The sequence below is a fragment of the Apium graveolens genome, chromosome 7 (assembly GCF_009905375.1).
Source record: "Apium graveolens cultivar Ventura chromosome 7, ASM990537v1, whole genome shotgun sequence".
Lineage (NCBI taxonomy): Eukaryota > Viridiplantae > Streptophyta > Magnoliopsida > Apiales > Apiaceae > Apium > Apium graveolens.
This window is the reverse complement of record NC_133653.1, coordinates 88,904,688-88,928,792: the sequence shown is the minus strand read 5'-3', so window position 1 is coordinate 88,928,792 and position 24,105 is coordinate 88,904,688. Positions and strand designations below refer to the sequence as shown.

The window sequence follows — 24,105 nt, the reverse complement described above, 5'->3', positions numbered from 1 at the left end:
GAGATATGAACATTTTGAACTATTCATCCGGCCTATTAAAATATTATACAATGGTTCCAAACTAAAACAAACCAAAATATAATTTGATCAACTTAAATAAAATTATGTATAATATTTACCCGTGTTGAAACAAAATTATATAATTGATCGGGACTTTAGAAAAACTATCATCAAATTTTTAGATTAAAATACAATAATGTTAATTATTGATACGGGATAAAACAAAATTCAAAATGACAATGTGACTACTGACCAAAATAATTTCTTTTTAAAAACATATGAAAATATTAATAAAATTATATCGTTCAATCAATTATTTTATCTTTTTTTAAAGGTGTCCAGTTAAAATAATAATGAATATATATATATGTGTGTGTGTTAATATATTTATTATGAAATCGTGAACAAATCTAAGAATACAATTAAAATTATTATTTTACAAATACATATATATATATAATTATATAAATGTTGTGAATAAATTAGTTAAAAGCAGTGTTCTAAAAATTCCCGATAAATCCCTGATTCAACCCCCTACAAAATATCCGACCGATTCGATCTTTGAAATTCGATTAATTCTTACGATTTTTTCTTTATTGGAGTATATATAATTATTTATTTAAATTAAAATAATATATTAATTTAAATATGAATAATTACAGAAATTACGATATAATAAATATATATTTGTTAATAAATAAATAATATAATGATAATAATATACTAAATATAATTTACTATTATAATACAGTCAATTTTTACTCCGATTAATCTTTCCGATTAATCCCCGATTTTCAATTAATCATAAATCGGTAACTCGACCGATCTTTACCAATTCCATAATTTACCACACTGGTTAAAGGTAAAAACTGGACAACTAACGAGAAGGGCGAATATTTAAAGTAAAACAGACTCTAATAATCTGGTTGGAATTATGAGAACAAATTAAGGCAACATTTACATGAAACAATATGCAAGCAAGGAAGTCAACTGGGAAAGTTACCGAACAGGAGCAGTTAAAGAGTTTTAACAGAAAACCCCCTAAAATACAGGGTTGAAAATTGTGTAACATATGTATAACAAAGCTACCTTCATTTTACAACAAGAAGACCCAGGCATCTTCATCTCTCTCGATTATAATAATTTACTGTAATCTTTTATTTTATCATTCATCTATCTCTTTTATATCTGATTTAATTCATTTGTTCACACACACAGATTTATGTACAAATTGTGTTGAATTGATTGAAGTTTTGATCTTTTTTGCTGTTTGTGTAATTGTGTTTCTTTAATTTCTTCATCTTTTTGATTGATTAGGTCGTTCTCGGACAATTGTGTGATTTAAGGAATTGGAGCTGAATTTGAGGTGAGTGGATTTTGATGTAGCTGTAATTTGGTTGTTTTTAGCTGTGTATGTTGATTGTTTTTTATTCGATTCATTTGTTGTGATATATGTGGTTATTTGTGTACAGATTTGTTCTTTTTTTTTTTGAATTTGAAGTTGGGTTGTTGGTGTTTTGGATAATTTGTGACTTGGGGTTTGTTGAATTTGGTTGATAAGGTTGAAAGTTTGGATTTTTTACCGAGAATTGTATTGGATTTTATGATTCGGGTGCTGTGGATTTGAGGTGAGTGGTGAATTTGGGATGGTTGTTGAGTTGGTTGGACTTTTTCCGATTTTGACCTGATTTTAATGCCTTGTTTGGTTGCTGTGGAAATTAGGGTTTGATGGATAATAACAACTGGAGACCTACTCAAAGTGGTGGGGAACCAGCTATGGATGCTGGCGGGGATTGGAGGGGTCAGCTGCAAGCTGATTCCCGGCAACGAATTGTCACCAAGATGTATGTAAATTGATTCTTAATTAAGGTTTTATGTGGCTATTTATGTATGTAGCGTGTATGTGTGTCAGGAAAAAAATAGGTAAAAAGTAGGTACAATTGTATCTTGGTTAACTTATAAATTAAGTGAATTTATTCAGTTCTAGGGTTGTGATTAATAATTACGACCTTTTGAATCTAGATTCTTATTATGTAAGGTAAAGGGATTAAAGTTTTGTTAGACCTATATTATTAATTGATATAGTTTCATGAGTCGACGTAATAATTAATTCATTTATGTGTAGAATGGACACTTTGAAGAGGCATCTTCCATTCTCTGGACAAGAGGGATTGCAAGAGCTCGAGAAAATTGCTGTGAGATTTGAAGAGAAAATTTATACTGCTGCAACCAGCCAGGTTATGTAGCTGCGCATTGCGTGTTTAATATGAGCGTTACAATACGTTTACTTTCTTCTCATATTGTGTCATATTTTCTTCTGCATATTAAAGTTTTCAGGAAGTTAATTATTGAATGCATTTCTACTTTGTCATAATATTTTTATTGAAATTTTGCAATTAATTAATTTCAGTCCGATTATCTTAGAAAGATATCATTAAAGATGCTGACTATGGAAACAAAAAATCCGATGCCTAATGCTATGCAATCTAACTCCTCTAATAATGGGCAGAATCCCCCGGATCCAGGTAAATGTGCTTCTGCACAATTAGCTATGTTAACTAATACATGTTTTCTTGGCTTCTATCTTTGATTCTTTATCTCATTTTGAAGATAATCTGTAACAGTACATTTTAATGTTAGAATATGTGCATGTGGAAATGAGAACAGCCTGTCGCTTGAAACTTGGCATAATCATGCATAGAGTTTTCGTGTTACTCTTTAGCTTCTAAAGTCTTGGCACTTTCAGATCGTAAACATAGTGGTCTGTGCTAATCTGTAGATACGTGCACGTGCACATGCTCATTTGCTTTGCGTTGCTTGTTTCACTGGGATTGTAGAACTCTTTATATGGAGTGCGTTGCATTAGTAATGGTTTGGAGGAGGGAAATAATGTTAAATTCCATGGAACTATGATTTTTTATGGCAGACCTTCAATAAGTGTTATGATAAACTTTCTAAAAGAATCGCAAGGGACGATGTTTTTGCATATATGCTTATCATATCCTAAACCAGTTTACCAGAAATTCTCGATGATCTTCTATCATCCCTTGCCCCTTGCAGTAGAAATGTTTCTAACTTCTCCCTCGTGTGCACAGTAGTATGTTGAGTGTGATCGGGAACTTAACCATATATGTTTCTTGTCCTTCCATTTTAAAAGGCATCGAATATAATGTGATCTTCATGAATTAATTAAATCAGTCAGAAAAGATTGTGAAAAATGGTAATACGAAGTGACTTTAATTGTATATAAACTTAAGTTGGTAATTTCTTTTATGGTAAATACTAGCGGAGTTCACAATTCTTCTTATGTGGCAGTGTTATGACAGTATAAATGAAACTGATCTCCTGTGGCTAAATGCGTAGAGAACTAATTTATTTCCTATAATTACCAGGATTTTATATTTTATCTAAAAACGCGTGTGTGTTTGTGTGCGAGAGAACATTTGTGAATATCAAAATGTTTTTGATTTTCCGTTTATTTCTGGAATTATGTTATCGAAACATTATTACATAAATAAATTTATTATTTTTTCTCCCTCTGATTGCATTATTAAATTGTTACTAATGATGAACTGCAAAGGATTTTTGACGGCTTTTAAGAGAAGTATAATCTGTATTGTTCCCAAATTTGGTTTCTGTTCAGACTCCCTTGAGTGGAAATGAAAGAGAATTATTATTTTTATTGGGGTAAATATTAATAATTATATTTAGTTTAGATAAATTGCTTGGGTATCAAAGTAGTTTATAGTTTTATGTGGGGTGTAGCTACATAGTTGTTTTTTTAAATGTTTATTTAAGTTATTCATGATAAGTCTAGTTATTATTGGCCCTAGTTCATTAGGGTTTTGTTGTGTGTTCTAGTTCATTACAGATTTGTCTGTTATGGGCCCTAGTCCATTAGATTTAGTTTACACTGTTTATACTTAACCTTGTCGTATTCTATTTAGATTGAGTTTCTATACATATTGAACCATTAATTTTTGTGCCGTTGGATTTATGTGCTGGCGGTCATGAGTTTCCATTCAGCCACTCCGTTAGTTGTCCGGCATCGTTCCTACAATTTTTTTAACTTTTGTCCTGGTGATATTATTTCATGCATATTTGTTATCTATTATTTCTGTGCACTGTTGGCACATCAGTTTTATTTTCATGGCATTTACTTTTGTGAGTTTTGCCCATTTTTTTCCCATTTTGCTCCTCTTGGTGAACAGGTTCTCAGAACATGCAATCTCAGCTGAACAGCCAAGGGCCACCACTTCCTGTTCCGGTACAAACTAATTTGTCCCAGTCGGGTCAACTACTACCTCAGAATATTGCTAATAATATAAGCTCAGCTGGAATGCAAGGATCTGCTAGTTTGACGTCCTCGTTGCCCATGGTTAGCAATTTATCACAGAATAATATTCCTAATGTTGTTAACCAGAATAACAACATGCAGAGCATACCAAACATCTCTGGGGTTGTACAGAACTCTGTAGCAAGTTCAATTGGACAAGGTGTTTCTTCAAATATGTTTGGAAATTCCCAGAGGCAGATGCAGCCTGGGAGGCAACAAGGGGTTCCTCAACAGCAACAGCAACCCCAAACTTCCCAGCAGAGTCTTTATCAGCAGCATTTGAAGCAGAAGTACCAGTCAGGAGCTATATCACACTCCCAGATGCAATCTCACCTTCAGCAACTACAGCAGCAGCAAAATCTGTTGCAGTCAAATCAGCTGCATTCTTCTCAGCAATCTGTTATGCAACCTAGTATGATGCAGTCTTCTCCACTTTCCAGCCTTCAGCAGAATCAGCAATCCACACAATCTGTGCTTCAGCAACATCCACAATCTCTCAGGCAACGACAGCAACAGGCATCAAATATTCATCAACAGCAAACGACATTGCAACAACAAGCAGTATTGCCTACACAGCAGCAGCAACAGCAGCAGCAGCATCTTGTGGGGCAGTCCAACGCTACAAATATTCAACAAAACCAGCTAATTGGGCAACAAAATAGCATTTCTGACATGCAGCAACAGCAACGGATGCTAGGTCAACAAAATAATCTTTCCAATCAACAGCAACAGCTGATGGGTTTGCCAAACAACCTTCCACATATGCATCAGCAGCAAATAGGACCTCAGGGAAGTGTTGGTGGACTTCAGCAACAGCAGCAACAGCACCATCAAGTATTAGGAGCTCAGACTGGTACCTCTGTCATGCCGAATAATCAACACTCTGTACACATGCTACAACAATCTAAGGTTCCACTCCAGCAATCTCAGCAGAGCATTTCCAATTTGTTGCCGAGTCAAGGTCAACAGTCACAACAACAATCGCAGCAGCAGATGATGTCAAATCTATTGCCAAACCAAAATCAGTCACAACAGCAGTCACAGCAGATGATGTCTCAGATACAGTCACAGCCTGGACAATTGCATAAGCCACTAGGTCTGCAACAGCAGCCAAATCAGTTGAACCGTGATATGCAGCAAAGGCTCCAAACACCAGCCACCTTGCTTCAACAGCAGAATGTGATTGATCAGAAGCAGGTTTTCCAACCACAAAGAGCGATGCCGGAGGCACCTTCAAGTATGTAATTCTATCCTTGTCATTTAACATTCTTGCACTTCTTTAATATGCAACTTCATGCATGCATCCTGAATTTTTAATATGTGATGAATTAATGTGTGGTTTATATTTCCGATTATCAATCAAATAGTCTGCCATAGATCTGTTAAAATACTTTCGGTTAACTGCTCTTTTATTGATTACTTTCTTGTAGTTCTGAACTCTGTAAAATAGATGCTTTTATTTGTATCTTTTATTTGTTGTGTATCGAGAATGCACTAGACTGTTCCATACATATATAACCTGTTGAATTTCTACCATCTATGAATATGTTCAGTGAGTTCTTGTTGTTCTGTATTAGAACAGTTTGCAACAAGTATCACGGGTCTTTGTACTTTGAACAAGCTTTTATAGGTCAAACTGCAAGTATAAGTTCATATAAGCCTCCCCCTCCCCCCTCTCCCTCCCTCTTCTCCCTCTTCTCCCTCTCTCTCTCTCTCTCTCTCTCTCTCTCACACACACACACACACACACACAAACACACACAATCACACACACACAAGTGTTCCCATTATGATTTTTGTACGAGGACCAAGTGAAGATAATGAAGGGTTGTCAAGAACTTGACGCGTCTTATTGAACAAAGCAATGTATCCTGACATATCTAACATATGTATAATTATGTTAATAACTTAATGGTGGCCAACTGTTAAAATACTCCACATGCATTTCTGTAGTGTATTGTGGTAAGTATCATATATTTATGTTAAAAAATGTCCTATATAGGATATAAAAGAGATTGTAGTATTTTATATTATTCTTCATATAAATTCACTTTGGATGTGAAATGCTTTTCAAGTTTCTTGCAGTAATAAATGATAATTATAATAAAATATTCTAAAGTATAATTTATATTATAAAATCTGTCACTTTTGTGAAAAAAAATAGATATCTATACCCTAAAATTATGTTTCAGAGTATTTTTAATAAAAGAAATAATTGATATTTAAATTATACGGTATCCCTGTACTCGCGTCCAAACTTTGGAATTGTTCATGTATCTCAGTTTTTCAAATATATTGAGTCCGACACTCATATATATATATGTGTGTGTGTGTGTGTGCTGTGTTCTAAGATCCGCACCTTGTATCCGCTTACCATAAATTAGGGAGAGCCGAGAAAGAGTTGTGGCAGTACTTGGTTGTATACAAGCTAAAATCAGTATGAGACTACTTCGCACAAGCCAGTGAATGGAATTTGTAGCATCTACAAATTGTCTCGTACCTTTTTTCAGCTCCTCTCCTGTTTGAAGATGCAGCGGAACTTTACAATTCTGTAATTAAGTGATTTTCTCATGGAAAAGACAGGTTTAAGAAATTAGTGGTATCTATAGAGTACAGATGTAAATATGGTATTGTTTTGTTGGGAAAGTGAAAACTTTCAGTTATCGACTTGCCTTGGTAACCGTAAATCTTTACCACCAGATTAGTGTCAATTTCATGGAATAAACATTATACATTTATCACACTATGTATCTAGGTGTAAAATATACTTTTAGGCAACTCTTTAAAAATATTCCTCTTTAATATATCTGATGTATCTAATGGCATAAAACAATGTCAGTGAAACTGATAAGTTTGTTCTGTTACAATATGTGTACATTTTTTCGTATTACGTGATATGGAGCTCTCGGTTGAATTCTTGAAGATCTGCTTATTAGCTATTATCTACTGTTAATTTGAAGTATGTTTCTTCTAGAATCTGGATCCGTTAACATTGAGTTTGTCATGTAATTCATTTGTTTTTAAATTCTAAATTTTAATAAAGTGAAGTTACACCATGTTAGGGGTCAGGAGTATGATTTTGCACTAGAAAGGCTCGACAGAATAATGGTTGAATGTTACTTAAGCTGCGTACTAGCCAAAATGTTTATCATGTTCTAAATCTAGCCTTTTTAATTAAATTTGAGCTTGTCCCATATGAAGTATTTTGTAGTGGGCTGATTTTTTGGAAGATATTGATATATGTTTTATTTTTTAATTTGTAGCTTCCCAGGATTCAACTAATGGAGATTGGCAAGAAGAGATATATCAAAAGGTAATGTAGATGTGATTTCGTTCAAGATGAACTTACTAGTTATATGTTTAAAATGGAAAAAACACAGCACTGATAGGGATGGCAAATTAATCCGATCTGGCGGATACCCGATCCGAAACCCGAAACTTTGGATATACCGAACCCGAAATTTTGGATTTGGATTTGGATATCAATGATACCGAACCGATACCCGATCCGAAATCCGATCCAGACCCAAAATCCGATTAAAACCCAACACATAAATAATATAATATATAATATTTTAGATGTAAGATATAATTTACATATTTTATTATATTATTTGAGTAGTAGTTGATAATGTCAAGATAACACTTATTTAGTTAATTATAACTCGTTAATTCAATCTCATTTTTTATTATTTAAGATGTTATTTTTATATATTTAGATAAAAAAAGTCATTTTGTGATGGAATACTAAATATTATGTTATTAACGTATCTTAGATTTTACTTACCACGTCGACCCGTGCAAAAAAATGTGTTTGACTCTTCTTAATTAATGTATTGTAATTTTAGCTATTATATAAATGTAACTAATGGTGTTTTTATGTATAAATTATATTAAATATGATTACATTATTCATAATCTTGGATATCTGCAAAATATATGATCCGATCCGAAACCTGACATATTTGGATAACCCGAAAATATTTGGATTTGGATTTTATAATACCCTATCTGAACCCGACCCGTTGCCATCCCTAAGTACTGATCTGGGTTTAGCGTATCAAGTCACAGTCTGGTCGAGAGTCATAGGGGTTGCATACATTAAACTTGGAAGTAGAATATGTGGTTGCTGCATAGTGATAATTCTTCAAAATATGAACCCCCTTCTCCCTTTTTTACGTGCCCTCTCTTTCGCTCTTTGATAAATTAAATAACTATATATATCATTTTTGTAAATTTGGGAAATACCGTTTATCTTGCTAAATTTAGAGAATGTAATGCATCTTTGAACTAAATATTTGAATTATAAAGAGCACAGTTCTGCAGATATTAATACTGCAGAGAAGACTAAGAAGTACACTTCGTTGAATACTAACAGCACTATCTAAGCTTTTCACAAGAGTTTAATGCTATATCATGCTGATGATTGTTACTTGGGAGTCCCACACCCACACACATGCATATGCCTATTAAAATGGTTAATAATGAACACTTATTTAAGGAGACCTAGAGTTCAGCATAAAATTCTTTAACTGCCAAGGGCCAACAAAGTGAGTTACTGAGGATATATTAAATTAAGAGTCACTGAGACTGATTGGAATGGGTGTGGAGATGATTTGTGAATTAGTTTAGTAATGGGAAAGGTACTTTGGACAAATTGAAAAAAAACATCTTTTTGAAGGGAAATGTCACATGTAATGGGATATTTAGAGAAGGTCGGTAATCATTTGCAATGCAGTCGTAATAATTACATTGATGTGATCTATTAGTAGCAGATGGACTGTAGTTTTTCTTTCTACTACTATGAAAACATCTTTTAAGTGATCGTTTCTGAAACTATATAGCTTTTGCTTGCAGATAAAGGCCATGAAGGATATGTACTATTTGGATCTAAATGATATGTACCAGAAAATTGCTGCTAAATTGCATCAGGTAATGTTTTTTTTATTTACTTTTGTGTTTTAAGATGTTTCTTAACTACCATCTTGGGATTTTGTCTTTTATTTCTTCTTTTGCCAACCTATAGAAAAATTCCAATAACGAGTCTCTTCTTTGGAGTATTGTGTCGAATGTCGATGATGGCGTACACATTTTTTTCCGGTTAACTTGATGATATCATATGTATTTACCATGCCTCACTCCATCTGCAGAATGAGTCTATTCTACAACAACAGCCACATATGCAGCAGCAGCAAGGAAAGAATCCGCAACTGGAGAAGCTTAAAGCCTTTAAGAGTATGCTGGAGCGTTTTATATCATTATTACAAGTTTCCAAGAGCAATATACAAATTGGTTACAAGGATAAACTGGGATCATATGAAAAGCAGATTATGAGCATTCTTAATTCAAATAGGCCTCGGAAACCTATTCCTCCGATGCAGCAAGGACAGGCACTTCCCCCACAACATATGCACTCCATGCAGCAGTCACAACCACCACAGTCTCAGATGACACAACTGCAACCCCTTGATAATCAAATGAATCCCCAGATGCAATCAATGAATTTACCAGGTTCTGGGGGCACAATGCAGCAGAAAACTATGGCCAGTTTGCAACATAATCCTTCTTCTCCTGTATCTGGGCTTCCCAACGCACAGCAGAATATGATAAATTCACTACAGCCAGGTTCAGCTTTAGATCCAGGACAGAGTAACTCTATGAACTCAATGCAGCAAGTAGCTAGTGGATCTCTACAACAAAATAATGTGAGTGGTGCACAACAGGCAAATGCAAACCTCATTTCGTCACAAAATGGGATGAATTCCTTACAGGCAAACCATAATCCTATGCAGCAAACTTCAAACATGCTTCAGCAGCAGCAGCAGCATCTGAAGCAGCAAGAACAGTTGATGCAAAACCAGCAAATGAAGCATATGCAACAGCGCCAACTGCAACAAATTGCTATGCAAAAACAGATGATGCAACAACAGCAACAATTTCAGCAAACAAAGCTACAGCAGCCAGCACAGATGCAGTCAAACCAGTCACCACACCTTCATCAAATGTCTGATTCTACTGACATGAAGATAAGACAACAACTGGGTGTTAAATCAGGTGTTTTTCAGCAACAGCATTCTGCAAGTCAGAGGTCAGCATATCAACAGTTGAAGCCAGCAAATCAATTTCATATTTCGTCACCGCAACTACTGCAGCCTGCATCACCACAGATTTCTCAGCACGCTTCTCCTCAGATTGACCAGCAAAATATGCTTAGTGCTCTCACCAAAGCTGGTACTCCTTTGCAATCTGCCAACTCACCTTTTATTGTGCCGTCTCCTTCAACTCCATCAGTTCCTTCACCTATGCCAGGGGAATCGGAAAAAGTTAATTCCGGTGTTTCAGCATTGTCCAATGCCGGAAATATTGGACACCATCAAACAGCGGGTGCATCGGTGCCAGCCCAATCCCTTGCTATAGGGACTCCTGGGATATCAGCATCACCGTTGCTGGCTGAGTTTACTAGTCCAGAAGGACATCATCCTGTGCCAGCTACAGTTGCATCTGGCAAGTCAAATGCTACAGAACAGCCTATTGAACGTTTACTTAAAGCGGTTAGTGCAATTCAGTTTTGGTTCTACTATGTGTTGCATAAAAAGTTCCTGCACTTGAACTATCGTGATGTTTACTGTTTTATTTACAGATGAAGTCAATGTCAGCTGATGCATTAACTGCTTCTGTTCGTGACATTGGATCAGTCGTTAGTATGGTAGATCGAGTAGCAGGATCTGCTCCAGGTAATGGATCAAGAGCAGCAGTTGGAGAGGATTTGGTTGCGATGACCAAGTGCCGTCTACAGGCAAGAAACTTTATCTCGCAAGATGGTACAACTGGAACAAAAAAAATGAAGCGCTATACAACTGCTATGCCTTCAGATGTTGTATCTTCTACAGGCAGTATGAATGATAGTTTCAAGCAGTTTAATGGCTCAGAGTTGTCTGACTTGGAGTCAACTGCAACATCTATTGCCAAGAAACCAAGAAATGAGGTATCAGTTTTCTGTTCATCTATGATTTAAAGTCATTTCTCTTCATTATGACTATAGACATATGATTTGATGGGTTGCCGTGATGCTTCAAATTATTCTTGAACTGTGCTATGATTAGCTTAGAGTGTATTTTCCTCAAAAGTAGTCCTATTTAAATGAAAAGGTTGATATTATAAATGTCATGCCTTGACATGTTTTTTTTTGAGTTGTTCATATGTCCTATGTTTTTAAATGAATTGAACAGTAAAACAAGTAGAGAATCAGTGAAGATAAGCTAGAATAGCAAGAGAAACAGGTGAGAAATGATAGTAATAGAGAGATGTAAACCCTAGAGAGAGAAAATTCAGTTATAGATAGATAGATAGAGAGAGAGAGAGGGAGAGTAAACAGTGTCAAAGAAACTAAATGCTGATCTTAAAGAATATTTTGTGGCATAACTGATTCCTTGATATCCAGGAATTTGCAATGTTTTACTTAATTCAACAAGATAATAACTGAAAAACAATCTCAACTAACAATGATAATTAACGAGGTTTACAATTGAAAGAAGAAAGATAGATTGTTGGACTTTCGAGAGGCCCAATTCTCTCCAACTACTAAACAACACAAATGCCAATCGATAAGATGAAACCCTACACACTTCCCCCTTTTTGTCCAACTGCACAAAGTCCCTTTTGCCCCTGCTCCTTTACTGTATTCTCCCTTTTGCCCCTTGACTTAACTGTTGACCCGTTATTCCATTTCCAGCTGAAGTTACCCTTTTGTCCTTACTTTTCTTTCTTGTTCGAGTATATAACAGCAAAGGCCTTCCTTCATTTTGGTTCATTACATTACCCCTCACACAAACATCCACCTTGTCCTCAAGGTGGAACCTAGGAAATTCAGGGCTGCCGTGATGACATCTTCCCAAGTAGACTCATGATTCGGCAGGTCCTTCCACTTAATTAAAGCCTCCAGTTTTGGCCCATCCCCTGTTTGCACTTGACGGACTTCCAGGACTTGTTCGGGCTCGACGATCAGTTCAAAATCTGCTGTTAACTGAGCTGGGAGAGTAGGTGACACCGGAGTCGTCCCCACTGCTCTTTTTAATTGTGACACGTGAAACACTGGATGCAGTTTACTGTGGCTGGGAAGGTCCAGCTTGTAGGCCACTCGTCCTACACGCTGCAATATGCGAAAGGGTCCGTAAAAACGGGCTGCCAACTTTTCGAATGGTCTTCTAGCCAGTGACTGTTGCCGGTAAGGTTGTAATTTCAAATACACCAAGTCATCTGCCAAAAACTCGACATCTCTTCTACGATTGTCAGCGGCTACTTTCATAATGTGCTGGGACTTCAATAACTGAAAATGCAATTCATCTAGCACAGCATCACGTTCTTGCAGAAACTCATCCAAACTATCCACGGGGGTACACCCCTTCACCAGCCTCACAATATGGGGAGGGTCACGCCCATAAATTACCTTAAAAGGACTAACCTTAGTAGAACAATGTGGTGCGAATTATAGGAAAATTCGGCCCAGGGCAGCCACTTAGCCCATGACTTCGGCTTATCACCAATGAAACAGCGCAAGTATGTCTCAAGACTCTTATTCACAATCTCCGTCTGCCCGTCCGTTTGCGGGTGGTAGGCAGTGCTCTTCAAAACTGTCCCGTGAAGTTTAAATAACTCATTCCAAAATGTGCTTAAAAAAATTCGGTCCCGATCCGATACAATTGACGCGGGAAAACCATGCAAACGTACTACTTCTTTCATAAATACTGCTGCCACCGTAAATGCATCAAACGGATGCCTTAACCCAATGAAATGGGCGTACTTTGAAAACTGATCGACTACCACCAAAATGGTATTATACCCGTGAGACAGTGGTAATCCTTCTACGAAATCGAGGGACACATCCTCCCACACCATCGTCGGAATTGGAAGAGGCTGCAGTAGCCCTGCTGGAAGTTGTTGGGAAACCTTTTGTTGTTGGCACACTTGACATTTCTGCACATACAACTTGATGTCTTGCCTCATCCCCATCCAGAACCAGTTTGTAGCCATTCTTAAGTACGTCTTGACTTCCCCGGAATGGCCCCCCATAGCTGCATCATGGTACTCATACATCAGTTTAGGGATCAGTTGGGATTTTCGGGGCAGGACGCACCTCCCTTTATACAGTAGGCGTTTGTCCACCACAGAGAAACGTTTATGCTGCCTGACTTCTGTTTCTACTTCTGATCTGATACGCTGTAATTCCTTATCACCCTCCATTTCTTTCTCTAACAGCTCCCATGACACCACTGGTAGTCACTAGCGTATTCAGAATCACCTCTCCCACTTGCTTTCAAGACAGTGCATCAGCGACTTTATTCGAAGCCCCTGCCTTAAATTGGATTTCGAAATCATAACCCAGCAATTTGGTGACCCACTTTTGATAATGTGGGTTTACTTCCCTTTGTTGCATCAAGAATCACAAGCTTTGTTGGTCGGATCGCACTATGAAGTGTCTACCCAACAAATATGGTTTCCACTTTTGCACGGCGAGACAAATCGCGATCAGTTCCTTTTCATACACGGACTTCTGTCTTGCATTTACTCCCAATAGTTTGCTGAAATATGCTATGAGTCTGCCCATCTGCATTAGTACCGCGCCAACGCCATAACCGGATGCGTCTGTTTCAAGCACAAACGTTTGCTGAAAATCTGGCATTCTTAGCACGGGTGGGCTGATCATAGCTGCTTTTAACCTGTCAAACGCTTCCATAGCAGTTGCAGTCCACCCGAAGTTATCTTTTTTAACTGTTCGGTCAATGGCTGCGCAATCTGGGCATGCGCAATCTGGGCATAGTTTGCCGCAAACTTACGATAGTAGCCCGTCAATCCAAGAAAGCCCCTTAACTCGCATAAATTCTGTGGTGGTGGCCATTCCAACATTGCTTGGACCTTTTCTCGATCCACCTCCACCCCTTGTGCAGATATTACATGTCCCAAATATCCGATAGTAGTCTTTCCGAACTCACATTTCTTCCGATTCACAAACAAAGATTGACAGCCTAATACCTCCAGAACGGTATTTAAGTGTTGTTGGTGTTCCTCCAAACTGCTGCTATACACAAGGATATCGTCGAAAAAAACCAAGACGAATCTGCGTAGGTAAGGGCGGAAAAAATCGTTCATCAATGATTGGAACGTTGCTGGACCATTCATTAATCCAAATGGTAGGACTAAGAATTCATAATGGCCGTCATGGGTGCGAAAGGCCGTCTTGTGCGTATCTTCGGGCTTAACCAAAATCTGGTGATACCCGGCTCGTAAATCCAGCCTTGAGAATACCACAGCCCCGTGTAATTCATCCAATAATTCGCCGATTACGGGAATGGGCAATTTGTCCGGCACAATTTCTTTATTTAGAGCCTGGTAATCGATGCAAAATCTCCATGAACCGTCCTTTTTTTTTACTAGAAGCACAGGGCTAGTGAATGGACTAGTTGAAGGTTTGATGATTCCCACCTCAAGCATCTCTCGGATTAGCTTTTCAATTTCATCTTTTTGTGATTGGGGATATCGATACAGATGAACACTGATGGGATTGTTTCCATCTTTCAACACAATGGCATGTTCTCGGTTCCGGCTGGGAGGGAGTCCTACTGGGTCCTCAAATACCCTGTTATGCTTGGCCAACACCTCTGTTAAGAATTCTGGATCTTTCCCAGTGCAGTTACCACTGTCCTGTACCGTGGCCTCTATGCGGCTGCATTCCACCCAGTAGCCACCACCATGTTTTTTTATACCTCTCAACAGTGCCTTCAATGAAATTTGAGATCGGACCAGTGTTGGATCTCCCACCAGTGTAACAGGCTCACCCTCCATCTCGAACTTCATAACCTGTGTTTTCCAGTTAGTGAGTACCATCCCCAGCTTTTCCAACCATTGGATGCCTAAGATGACATCCGTGCTTCCCGGTTTTAGTGGCAAAAAATCCTCCCTTACCTCTACTCCTCCATCTAGTTGTAACAATACGTCTTTACATACTCCGTCCCCTTTCATAGGTTCACCATTCCCCAATGATACACCGAAACTACCTGAATTCGTGACCTTAACTCATGCCCTATCCACCGTGGCTAATGATATGAAGTTGTGTGTGGCTCCCGGGTCGATCATCACCACAACTTCGTGATCCCCGAGCAGCCCTTTTAACTTCATTGTCTTCGGGTTGGAAAGCCCTATTACTGAATTTAACGAGACCTCTGTTAACAACTCTCCGGGCGGTGATTGTGGGCTGTCCGGACCTTCACCTTCTACCTCTCCTTCTTCCTCCTCAATCAGCATCACACTCAGCTCTCGTTTAGCACATCTATGTCCCACCATCCATTTCGCATCACATCTGTAACAAAGCCCCTTGACTCTTTTTTCCTGGAGCTCCCTTTCCGTCAACCTTTTAACCTCTAGTGGTCACCGTCCTGGGAGGTTGGACCGATGCCTGAGTCGTAGACGATCTTGCACTCCAAGCCCTGGTCAGTGTGGGACTAGAGGGTTGTATTCCTGAATACGGGGATACTGTAGACGACCCACTGTTGTACAACGACAATGCCCCTGTCTTGATGTGACTTAGCCCCATCCTTCGATATCCAATCACCTTTAATTTCTCCTCTACCCTTACTGCTTGCTCCATGGCTTGTTCCAGGCACATGGGATGTAGCAACCTCACTCCATTAACAAAATGCTCTAACAGCATCTCTTCCGACACTTGCTCGAGTGGAGCTGCAGTCTCAATAAACTTGCGTTTATACTCGTTAACTGTGGTTGTTTGAGCAGTAGCTAGCCATTGTTCATATAACGATCCTCCGTTACTAGGCCTAAACTGTCGTAGTATAAACACCTTCAAATCTGCCCATCGTCGTAATGGGTGTCGTTTATTTTCCCATTGATACCACCGTAACGCATCCCCATCCAAAGCTACTATCACCGCCTCTAACATCTCTTCCTCCGACAACCGGTAAAAAGAAAAATACCGCTCCACTCTCAATATCCAGCCATCTGGATCAACGCCATCGAAAATGGGCATATCCAATTTTCTATACCTCCAGTTCCCATTGCCTCCACTCATACTGCCCATCCCACCGTATCCACTGTAATTTCCCCCCGGACCTCCACCAGATCCACCACCGGCTACACTCCCTCCTTGTGTGCCACGAACCCCAAACCCTCCATTCATCTCCAACTTCCCCAACGGAGTTAGCCCCAATGTTTCCACTGATTACCCATGTTTATTCACACTTGCATCGATTTTGTCTGGGACAGGGGCTTGAAAGGACTGTAGGTTCGTGAGTGTAGAGCGTACCTCAGATTGGAATTTGATCTGCTCGTTACGCATAGTATTGATGAGTGACTCGTGGTACTCTCGGCTGCGGTTGATTCTACCCTCGAGGCGGCCAGACATCGCTTCAAACTCCGCCCCCATCTTTTGATTGGCTGCTCCTTGTCCCTCCATCAATACCTCTGTCAACGAGTGCCTCATAGCTTCCATAGCTTTCTCTACAGTCTTAGTGACCATCTCCTTCAACGATTCCTCAACTAACAATAGCTTCTCCTCCACCATATCCAACCGCTGTGCCGTCGTTGGTGGCCCCATCGGATACGAAGTGCTCTGATACCACTTTGCAATGTTTTACTTAATTCAACAAGATAATAACTGAAAAACAATCTCAACTAACAATGATAATTAACGAGGTTTACAATTGAAAGATAGATTGTTGGACTTTCGAGAGGCCCAATTCTCTCCAACTACTAAACAACACAAATGCCAATCGATAAGATGAAACCCTACGCACTTCCCCCCCTTTTGTCCAACTGCACAAAGTCCCTTTTGCCCCTGCTCCTTTACTGTATTCTCCCTTTTGCCCCTTGACTTAACTGTTGACCCGTTATTCCATTTCCAGCTGAAGTTACCCTTTTGTCCTTACTTTTCTTTCTTGTTTGAGTATATAACAGCAAAGGCCTTCCTTCATTTTGGTTCATTACTGAATTATTTGAATATTTGAAAGCATATATTGTGTGATTATTGATGCATATACTGTGCTTTGATTGATTGACTAACTAATTAGTTGTATATGAGAGGATAGCTTGTAATTAGCATGTGATTAGCTAGTTTTTTAGCATCTAATTTTCCTGTAATTAGCTAGGACTCCTACTGTATAAAGGGACACTTTTCAATGAGAAAGATAACACACATTCTCTGACAGTTCAATCTTTTTGTCTATGATTATTAAACAGATCTAAAGAGAGAAAGAGATTGGTGGAAAACTGATTTCCTTTTTCTGATAATAGTTTCAACACCTCAGGATACAAGTATTTATAAACCTTGATTGAAATGTAACAAACTCCTTGAAATGAAAAAACAGAACTACCCTTCCACTAATTACTACTAACAGTAATACTAACACAGCAATAGTACTAGAAACACTGTGCAGATCCTGACAAAAAACATCTTCGTAAGTATATTTTAAGAATGTTTAAATCGGGACAACAATCTAAACCTCAAGATTTAAAAAAAAGTGAAATCTGCTGTTCTCACTATAAGCAGAAACACACAACTTACAGATTTTTGTTGCAGGTGTTCCATTACATATTACTACATACCTAGTGTTCGGCTAGTGTAGAATTTGTTGATTTAACAGACTGTTCAAGTTTGATGTTTCAATTAGAGTAAAATGCACTTATGGACCTCCTCTATGCAATTTTTGCACTGTGTACCTGAACTATCAATAGTGTACTTTGTGTACCTGACTTTGCAAGAACAAGTAATTTGTGTACTGCGGTTAAAATATCCTAAGTTTGTCAAATTTATTACTCTTTGTATACTAGAATAATGAAAATATACAATTTTTGTACCTGAACTATCAAAAGTGAGCACTTTGTGTGCTTGAAGTTTGCAAAAGTAATTGGATAGATAAATTTGTATATTTATTTATCAGTTGTAACATTAATAGATCGGGCCCAGTTCAAGATTATAATAATGAAATATGAATAATTATTTATTTAATTGAAAAAAGTAAGCTTTTAAGAATAACGTGAAGCCTGAAAAAAATTAAAAACATGACATGATAGAATTAATTTATTAAAATAATATTATCAATTATTTGATTTTTTTTAGTTTTTCAAAATTATGTAATTGCCTACTTTTACAAAGATCGATTTTACCATAAAAAAGATTGAAATAAAAAAAGTTTCAAATTTATTAAAGGTTATTTTAAATATTACTTGTCTTTTCTTAATCTTACTGTATGTGTTATATATAATTACCTTTTGTTTTCCGAAGATTTAATCTTTTAAATTTTCAACTTGTGAACAGGAGAATTTCAAACATGTAAACTTGGTTTCCTTTCGGAATTTTTGTAGTATAAAATCTTAATTTTTTAATGTGATTATTCTGGATTAGTCCTTGATATGCTGTCTCAGTTCAATCATTTGAGTGCTAATGCTAATGTAATTATGCTTAAGTACTTTAAATGTCTGTATTGCCTATTTGCCTGGTATGTACATCATAATGTATATGTATTTGTGTTATATTTTGTGCTTAGTCGCTTACCTATATGCCTAGTCGCTTACCTGACTGACCATTTTTTTAGATGTTTAGTTTATTATTTTCAGACATCTATGCAGCTTCTGATAGCATGTTTGTTTCGTAGCTGCTAGCTGCTACTAAAATATTGAATGTGTTCAACCATTGAGGATATTGTGTGCATTCTATGCAGTGCCAAATACTGATGTAGGATAATTGCCTAATTGTATTGATATATATGTATTCTAATATCAACTGCTGAGTCGGCATATCAAATTGGCCTATATGTGCTTGTTCTGTAACATATAATTTCTTCTTTTGGTGACAGGCTAATCAGGCTCTGTTTGAAGAAATGAAGGAGATAAATTCTCGACTTATAGATACTGTGGTAGATATCAGTGATGAAGATGCAGATCCAACTGCAATGGCTGCAGCTAAAGAAGGCGGTGAAGGAACTATGGTGAAGTGTTCTTATAGTGCAGTAGCTCTGAGTCCAAACTTAAAGTCGCAGTATGTTTCCTCCCAAATGGTAATGTTCAATCCTGATAAGTTGTCTTCTTCCTTTCTGTGCTGATTTATAAGTTGTGTTTTCAAGGACCTGTAAGGCATTATTTTAGCTTTTCTGACAAAGTATTTCTTTTGCTACAGTCACCAATTCAGCCCTTGAGATTGCTTGTTCCCAGAAATTATCCAAATTGTAGCCCGATTCTTTTAGACAAGTTTCCGGTTGAAGTCAGGTACGAATAATAGGAACTTGTATGTCGTTAAATATTTTTTAGCATTTTTTGCCTGCATTTTCTTTATAATAGTCGTGTTTTTCTTTATCTTGAAGTCACCGAGGTACATAAAATTCGGTACTACATATGAAATATTTTGTCAGTGATACGCTCAGCAATTCTCCTCCTCACAGTAATTTTTTCTCAAGGGTCCGTTGAGTAATAAGTTCTTTGCCCTAAGCCTCTTTGTTTTTAATATTTCTATTAACATCCCCTCTCCTTCACTGATCGTTGAAAATAGCTGTCAGATAATTGATTTATATAGCACGGCACTGAGTCGGGTGTTGTATGTTTCATCTTCATATTTTTTTCATCTTAAAATAGTGATAGAGCTCTCAAATTGAAATGGCATCAGTATCTTGGTGATTTAACATACATGAAACAAATGTTGAAGTGTGCCCCGGCACCCATCATCGCTTATTTGGGATATTTGTGAAACAAATAGAACTTTTTTAGTTATTTGTGTATTTTGGGTTGCCTTTATCATTAACTCTTAGTAGGTGGTATTCCTATTAATCTTTCTGGGATTGGTTTAGTTTCATTAACCAACAGCAGATTAGATGGTTAAAAGGTAGCATTTGATTGTTATACCAATGGAAGTAGTGTGCCTGCTTATCACTTCACTGTTTAGAACTTTTTAGTGTTCAGAGAGTAGAAAACACTATACCCTGCCCTGAGCACTAAATCTTACTATTCTGTGTTTTCTTTCTCAGCAAGGATTATGAAGATCTTTCAATGAAGGCAAGGTCGAAATTTAGCATCTCGCTTCGAAGCCTTTCACAGCCCATGTCGATTGGGGAAATAGCAAAGACGTGGGACATTTGTGCTCGTGCTGTCATATCTGAGTATGCACAGCAGAGTGGTGGCGGAACTTTCAGCTCAAAGTATGGAACCTGGGAAGACTGTTTGACTACATGAGTATATTAGAAACTGTAGTGTAATATGTTAAATTTAAACACAAATGTTTAAGACGGTCACCAAGGGCCCCGGACCCCTGTAGAATGTTGTTATATCAGGAGGGAGTTTCAAGCCTTTGAGCACAACATTTGGCTTACCAATATTAGCAAGTTGGTCACCAGAAGGACTAGATCCCTTGTACAATGTTGCATCAGGAGGGAGTTGTAGCCTCGACGACAACATGGCTAGCCAATATTAGTAAGTTGTCGTTTATAGATTGTCAGAGTTGCAACATTGCTCCATGTTTCGTTTACCGAATGTTTGTCACAAATTTTACCAAACCTTACAAGACAGTTGCACCGGTACTGCCTAATAAGACTTGTTTTTTTTACTGCAGCTTGTTTTTAGTATAAAAAAAAAAGTATTTGGCATAGCAAACTTATTTATAAAACGGATTAGTCACGCAAGAAGAATTACTGAATGCTGTGAATTTATGATTTAATTTTATTAGTATTATTATAAATATAATTAAATTTTTGGTTAAAATAGTTAAACAACCTCTCTCCTTTTATGGTGGCCCAAGTACGAAAATAGAAATTAGCTCCTTAATTTTGGCGCGAACGTTTTCACTAGTAACTAGACACCCCGAGTTTATAGCTTGGATATTTGACTGGCAAAGTAATTATAATGACGAGAAGGCCCCTTGGACCCTTCCTCTCCAAGCAAGACGTACAATCAAAAAGAACAAAAAGAAATTGAATAGGAAATAGAGACCAACATGTGTATTGCCTAATTCTATTGATAAGGAAGCCGTTTAAATCAAAACAAAAGGAATATGGACGATGACATAGACAAAAATATAATAAAAAGTTTATGTCAAACAAATTGTGTATTAGCTTATGGAAATTATTATTTTTAGAAGAAGATGAATTTATTATATATTACGTACCAACATCAATGAAAATGAAAACCATTGCTCTTTATTTTCACATGTTCGCTCCGAATTTTTTTTAAAATATATTTTATAAGGTATATTAGGCTAAAAAAATATCTTGGACAAATGAATTCATACAACTTAATAAAATTCTTGATTCTTGATTTATTTATTAAATTATTAAAAAAATGTATAGGCTTCTTTCATGTTAAAAACTAAAAATAAAATAATTAAACTACTAATTTATCACAGGACATTGCATTTAAAGAAAACCAGGTTTTTATTTGGGTTGAATTGCTCAGCATGTTTTGAACTATTACCTCACATCAATAATACGGCATTACAAATCCTAGACAAAATAAAATAACGTATAAGTATTGACCGATTAAATGGGGTAGCAGCAAATTATATGTTTTTTTTTGAAACCAAGCAAATTATAGTTATTCACAAGTGTAATAAAAATATTACACCAATAAAAAATAATTAATATAATAAGAATACTAAGATAACTGAACCAAAATCCTACTTGAGGGTCAATAAAATACAGTTACTTGGAAGTGTAATTAATTAATTAATTAATTTACAACACTAATTACATACACACACAAATAGACAACAGTACATAAGTAGTAGCATGTCTATTGCAGGCTGCAGGGTCTGATAACTGTCATGTGAAAATGGGGAGAAAAACTAGGAAATGCAGGTACCAGATTGTGCGTGTGTGAGAGAGTGGTTATAGCCCCTATTATTTCATTAACACTCTAATTTACTTAATTATCCCTGTCAGTTATCTAATCTCTTTCACTGTCAAAAAAAAGTGTAATTATCTATAATCCTCTATATATTACACTCTAGTAACTGTTTTTACTCCCCATGTTTTTCAAGAGCAAGTCTTGTATTTAGACTAGATTAACACTGAGATTAACATAATTAAAGACATCTTCCTAGCTAACCTCTCTCAGGTATTTTTGCATTTACTTTCTTATCCTACTTACACTTTTCTGTTTCTTTTACATGTCTAATTCTGACTGCATGTCTAAACATTTGTTTACTTTGTTTTTTAAGTTTACTATGAAGCTTTAGTTTACCTTTTGTTAATGTTTGATTAACAGGTTGTTGAAGTTGATTAGCATCAAAACATGGCACTGACCTACTACTCCAACTGGGGTACTCAAGTACTTGATCATCAGCATCTCAAACAAGATCAAACTACTACTAATTGTGAAAATTTCTTTTTTCCTCAAGACCAACTACTTTCTCAAGACCTACTTTTGCCACCAGAGCTTCTCAATTTCCATGACAACTTTGACACTTGCATTGACACATTGTTTACTCAAAACGACCACTTGTTCTGCTCTGATGAAAATGTCGATGCTTATACCGCCTTTACGCCTTCTCCTGCTTCCTTAGACATCCTCCCACCAAAAGAAATTGTGGAGGAGGATGCATGCTTTGATCATTACCCGAAACGTACCAAATTTCAGGAAAATTGTTTTTTCTATCCTGATATGACTATTCATGACAACTACATCGGTAAGTATGATGTGGGATTTGTTCCGAATCCTCCTTTCCTGCCCGAATTTGTCTTGCCGGAACTTCCAATGCCACCAGTTTTTAATGAGGGTAGTACTGATAATGAAGTGAAGAAAGCAGCAAATGCAGGAGGGAACTTGTCACAACAGAGCATAGCGGCACGAATTCGCAGGAGGAAGATAACAGAGAAGACACAAGAGCTTGGAAAGCTTATTCCTGGTGGACAAAAAATGAACACTGCAGAGATGTTTCAAGCTGCTTCTAAATATATCAAGTTCATGCAAGCCCAAATTGGACTTCTTCAACTTATGCAGGTAATTTGCATATTCTCGTAAAATTTCTCATTTCAATTTGTTTGTTGTTGTGAGGTTTAAGGTTTCTGATTCTTTTAAAATCCTGTTTCGGCCACTACAATGAAGAGAAATGGTCAATAATGCTTCAAAGTGGTCCAATTCCAACACATTGCATGCAATAAATGACCACTGTATGAAATTGGCCAAATAATTGCAGTTAATGCTGCATATTTATTTATTAATAATTACTAATTATAATATTAAATTGCAGGAGGAAAATGAGGAAGAAATGCAGAGTCCTGAACTTGAAGCACTTGTGACATCTCCTTTGGTTCAGGAGAAACTGTATTCAGCGGAGAAGTGTTTGGTTCCCAAGAATTTTGTTAGAAGTTTAACCCAAAAGCCACAACTCCAGTCAAATCCTCAGCTCATTAAAGATCTCATTAAGCTGATTTAATTGTCATTTTTTCCATCGAATAACTACAATGTTTAGGCTAATCATTTCTAATTTTGTAATCATGTAGATGTTGTTTGTCAACATCATCATATTTATTTTGCTGTAGTTAAGTTTAGTTTAGCTAGGCTAACTATATCTAATTAATTCATTTTCTTGTAAATATCTCTTGTAATTTCAAGAAATGAATTTTCAAGTTCTTTCAATGATATCAGTTAGTTCTTGTTGGGAAAAATGATATTAGCTAGTGGGAAAAATATGACTACCCTTCTGTCTATAACAAAATAAAAAAAAAATTATAAATTAGAGCATAGAGTACTTACTTTTAATGTGGTTTGACTCTTACGTACAC

General features: G+C 36.8%; 2 protein-coding genes across 4 annotated transcripts; both read left to right on the top strand.

Annotated features, from left to right (window-relative positions):
- The first annotated feature begins 1,030 nt into the window (after positions 1–1,030).
- Positions 1,031–20,935, top strand: LOC141671923 (mediator of RNA polymerase II transcription subunit 15a). Of its 3 annotated transcripts, none has more exons than XM_074478367.1 (14): positions 1,036–1,149; positions 1,318–1,366; positions 1,562–1,628; positions 1,723–1,844; positions 2,126–2,237; positions 2,411–2,525; positions 4,212–5,573; positions 7,600–7,649; positions 9,194–9,268; positions 9,487–10,887; positions 10,977–11,321; positions 19,195–19,395; positions 19,515–19,603; positions 20,356–20,935. In XM_074478367.1, exons 4-14 carry the CDS (start codon positions 1,729–1,731, stop codon positions 20,558–20,560), a joined length of 4,071 nt encoding a protein of 1,356 aa, XP_074334468.1. In that variant the 5' UTR covers positions 1,036–1,149; positions 1,318–1,366; positions 1,562–1,628; positions 1,723–1,728; the 3' UTR covers positions 20,561–20,935. The 3 variants fall into 3 exon arrangements, with proteins under 3 accessions (XP_074334470.1, XP_074334468.1, XP_074334469.1); XM_074478368.1 differs by having other exon boundaries at positions 1,051–1,115; XM_074478369.1 differs by lacking the exon at positions 20,356–20,935 and having other exon boundaries at positions 1,031–1,149; positions 19,515–19,613.
- A 1,377-nt stretch (positions 20,936–22,312) lies between these two features.
- LOC141670385 (transcription factor bHLH52-like) lies at positions 22,313–23,814 on the top strand. The gene is made up of 3 exons (XM_074476202.1): positions 22,313–22,435; positions 22,586–23,320; positions 23,571–23,814. Exons 2-3 carry the CDS (start codon positions 22,613–22,615, stop codon positions 23,754–23,756), a joined length of 894 nt encoding a protein of 297 aa, XP_074332303.1. The 5' UTR covers positions 22,313–22,435; positions 22,586–22,612; the 3' UTR covers positions 23,757–23,814.
- The last annotated feature ends 291 nt before the right edge of the window (positions 23,815–24,105 follow it).

What these genes read in the sequence shown, in the direction of transcription:
- LOC141670385 (XM_074476202.1), top strand. Translation starts at nt 22,613, where the DNA reads ATGGCACTGACCTACTACTCCAACTGGGGTACTCAAGTACTTGATCAT. An exon ending in GACTTCTTCAACTTATGCAG is followed by an intron (nt 23,321 to 23,570) that starts GTAATTTGCATA and finishes ATTAAATTGCAG; the next exon opens with GAGGAAAATGAGGAAGAAAT.
- LOC141671923 (XM_074478367.1), top strand. Translation starts at nt 1,729, where the DNA reads ATGGATAATAACAACTGGAGACCTACTCAAAGTGGTGGGGAACCAGCT. An exon ending in ATACTGCTGCAACCAGCCAG is followed by an intron (nt 2,238 to 2,410) that starts GTTATGTAGCTG and finishes AATTAATTTCAG; the next exon opens with TCCGATTATCTTAGAAAGAT. An exon ending in AAGAAGAGATATATCAAAAG is followed by an intron (nt 7,650 to 9,193) that starts GTAATGTAGATG and finishes TTTTGCTTGCAG; the next exon opens with ATAAAGGCCATGAAGGATAT.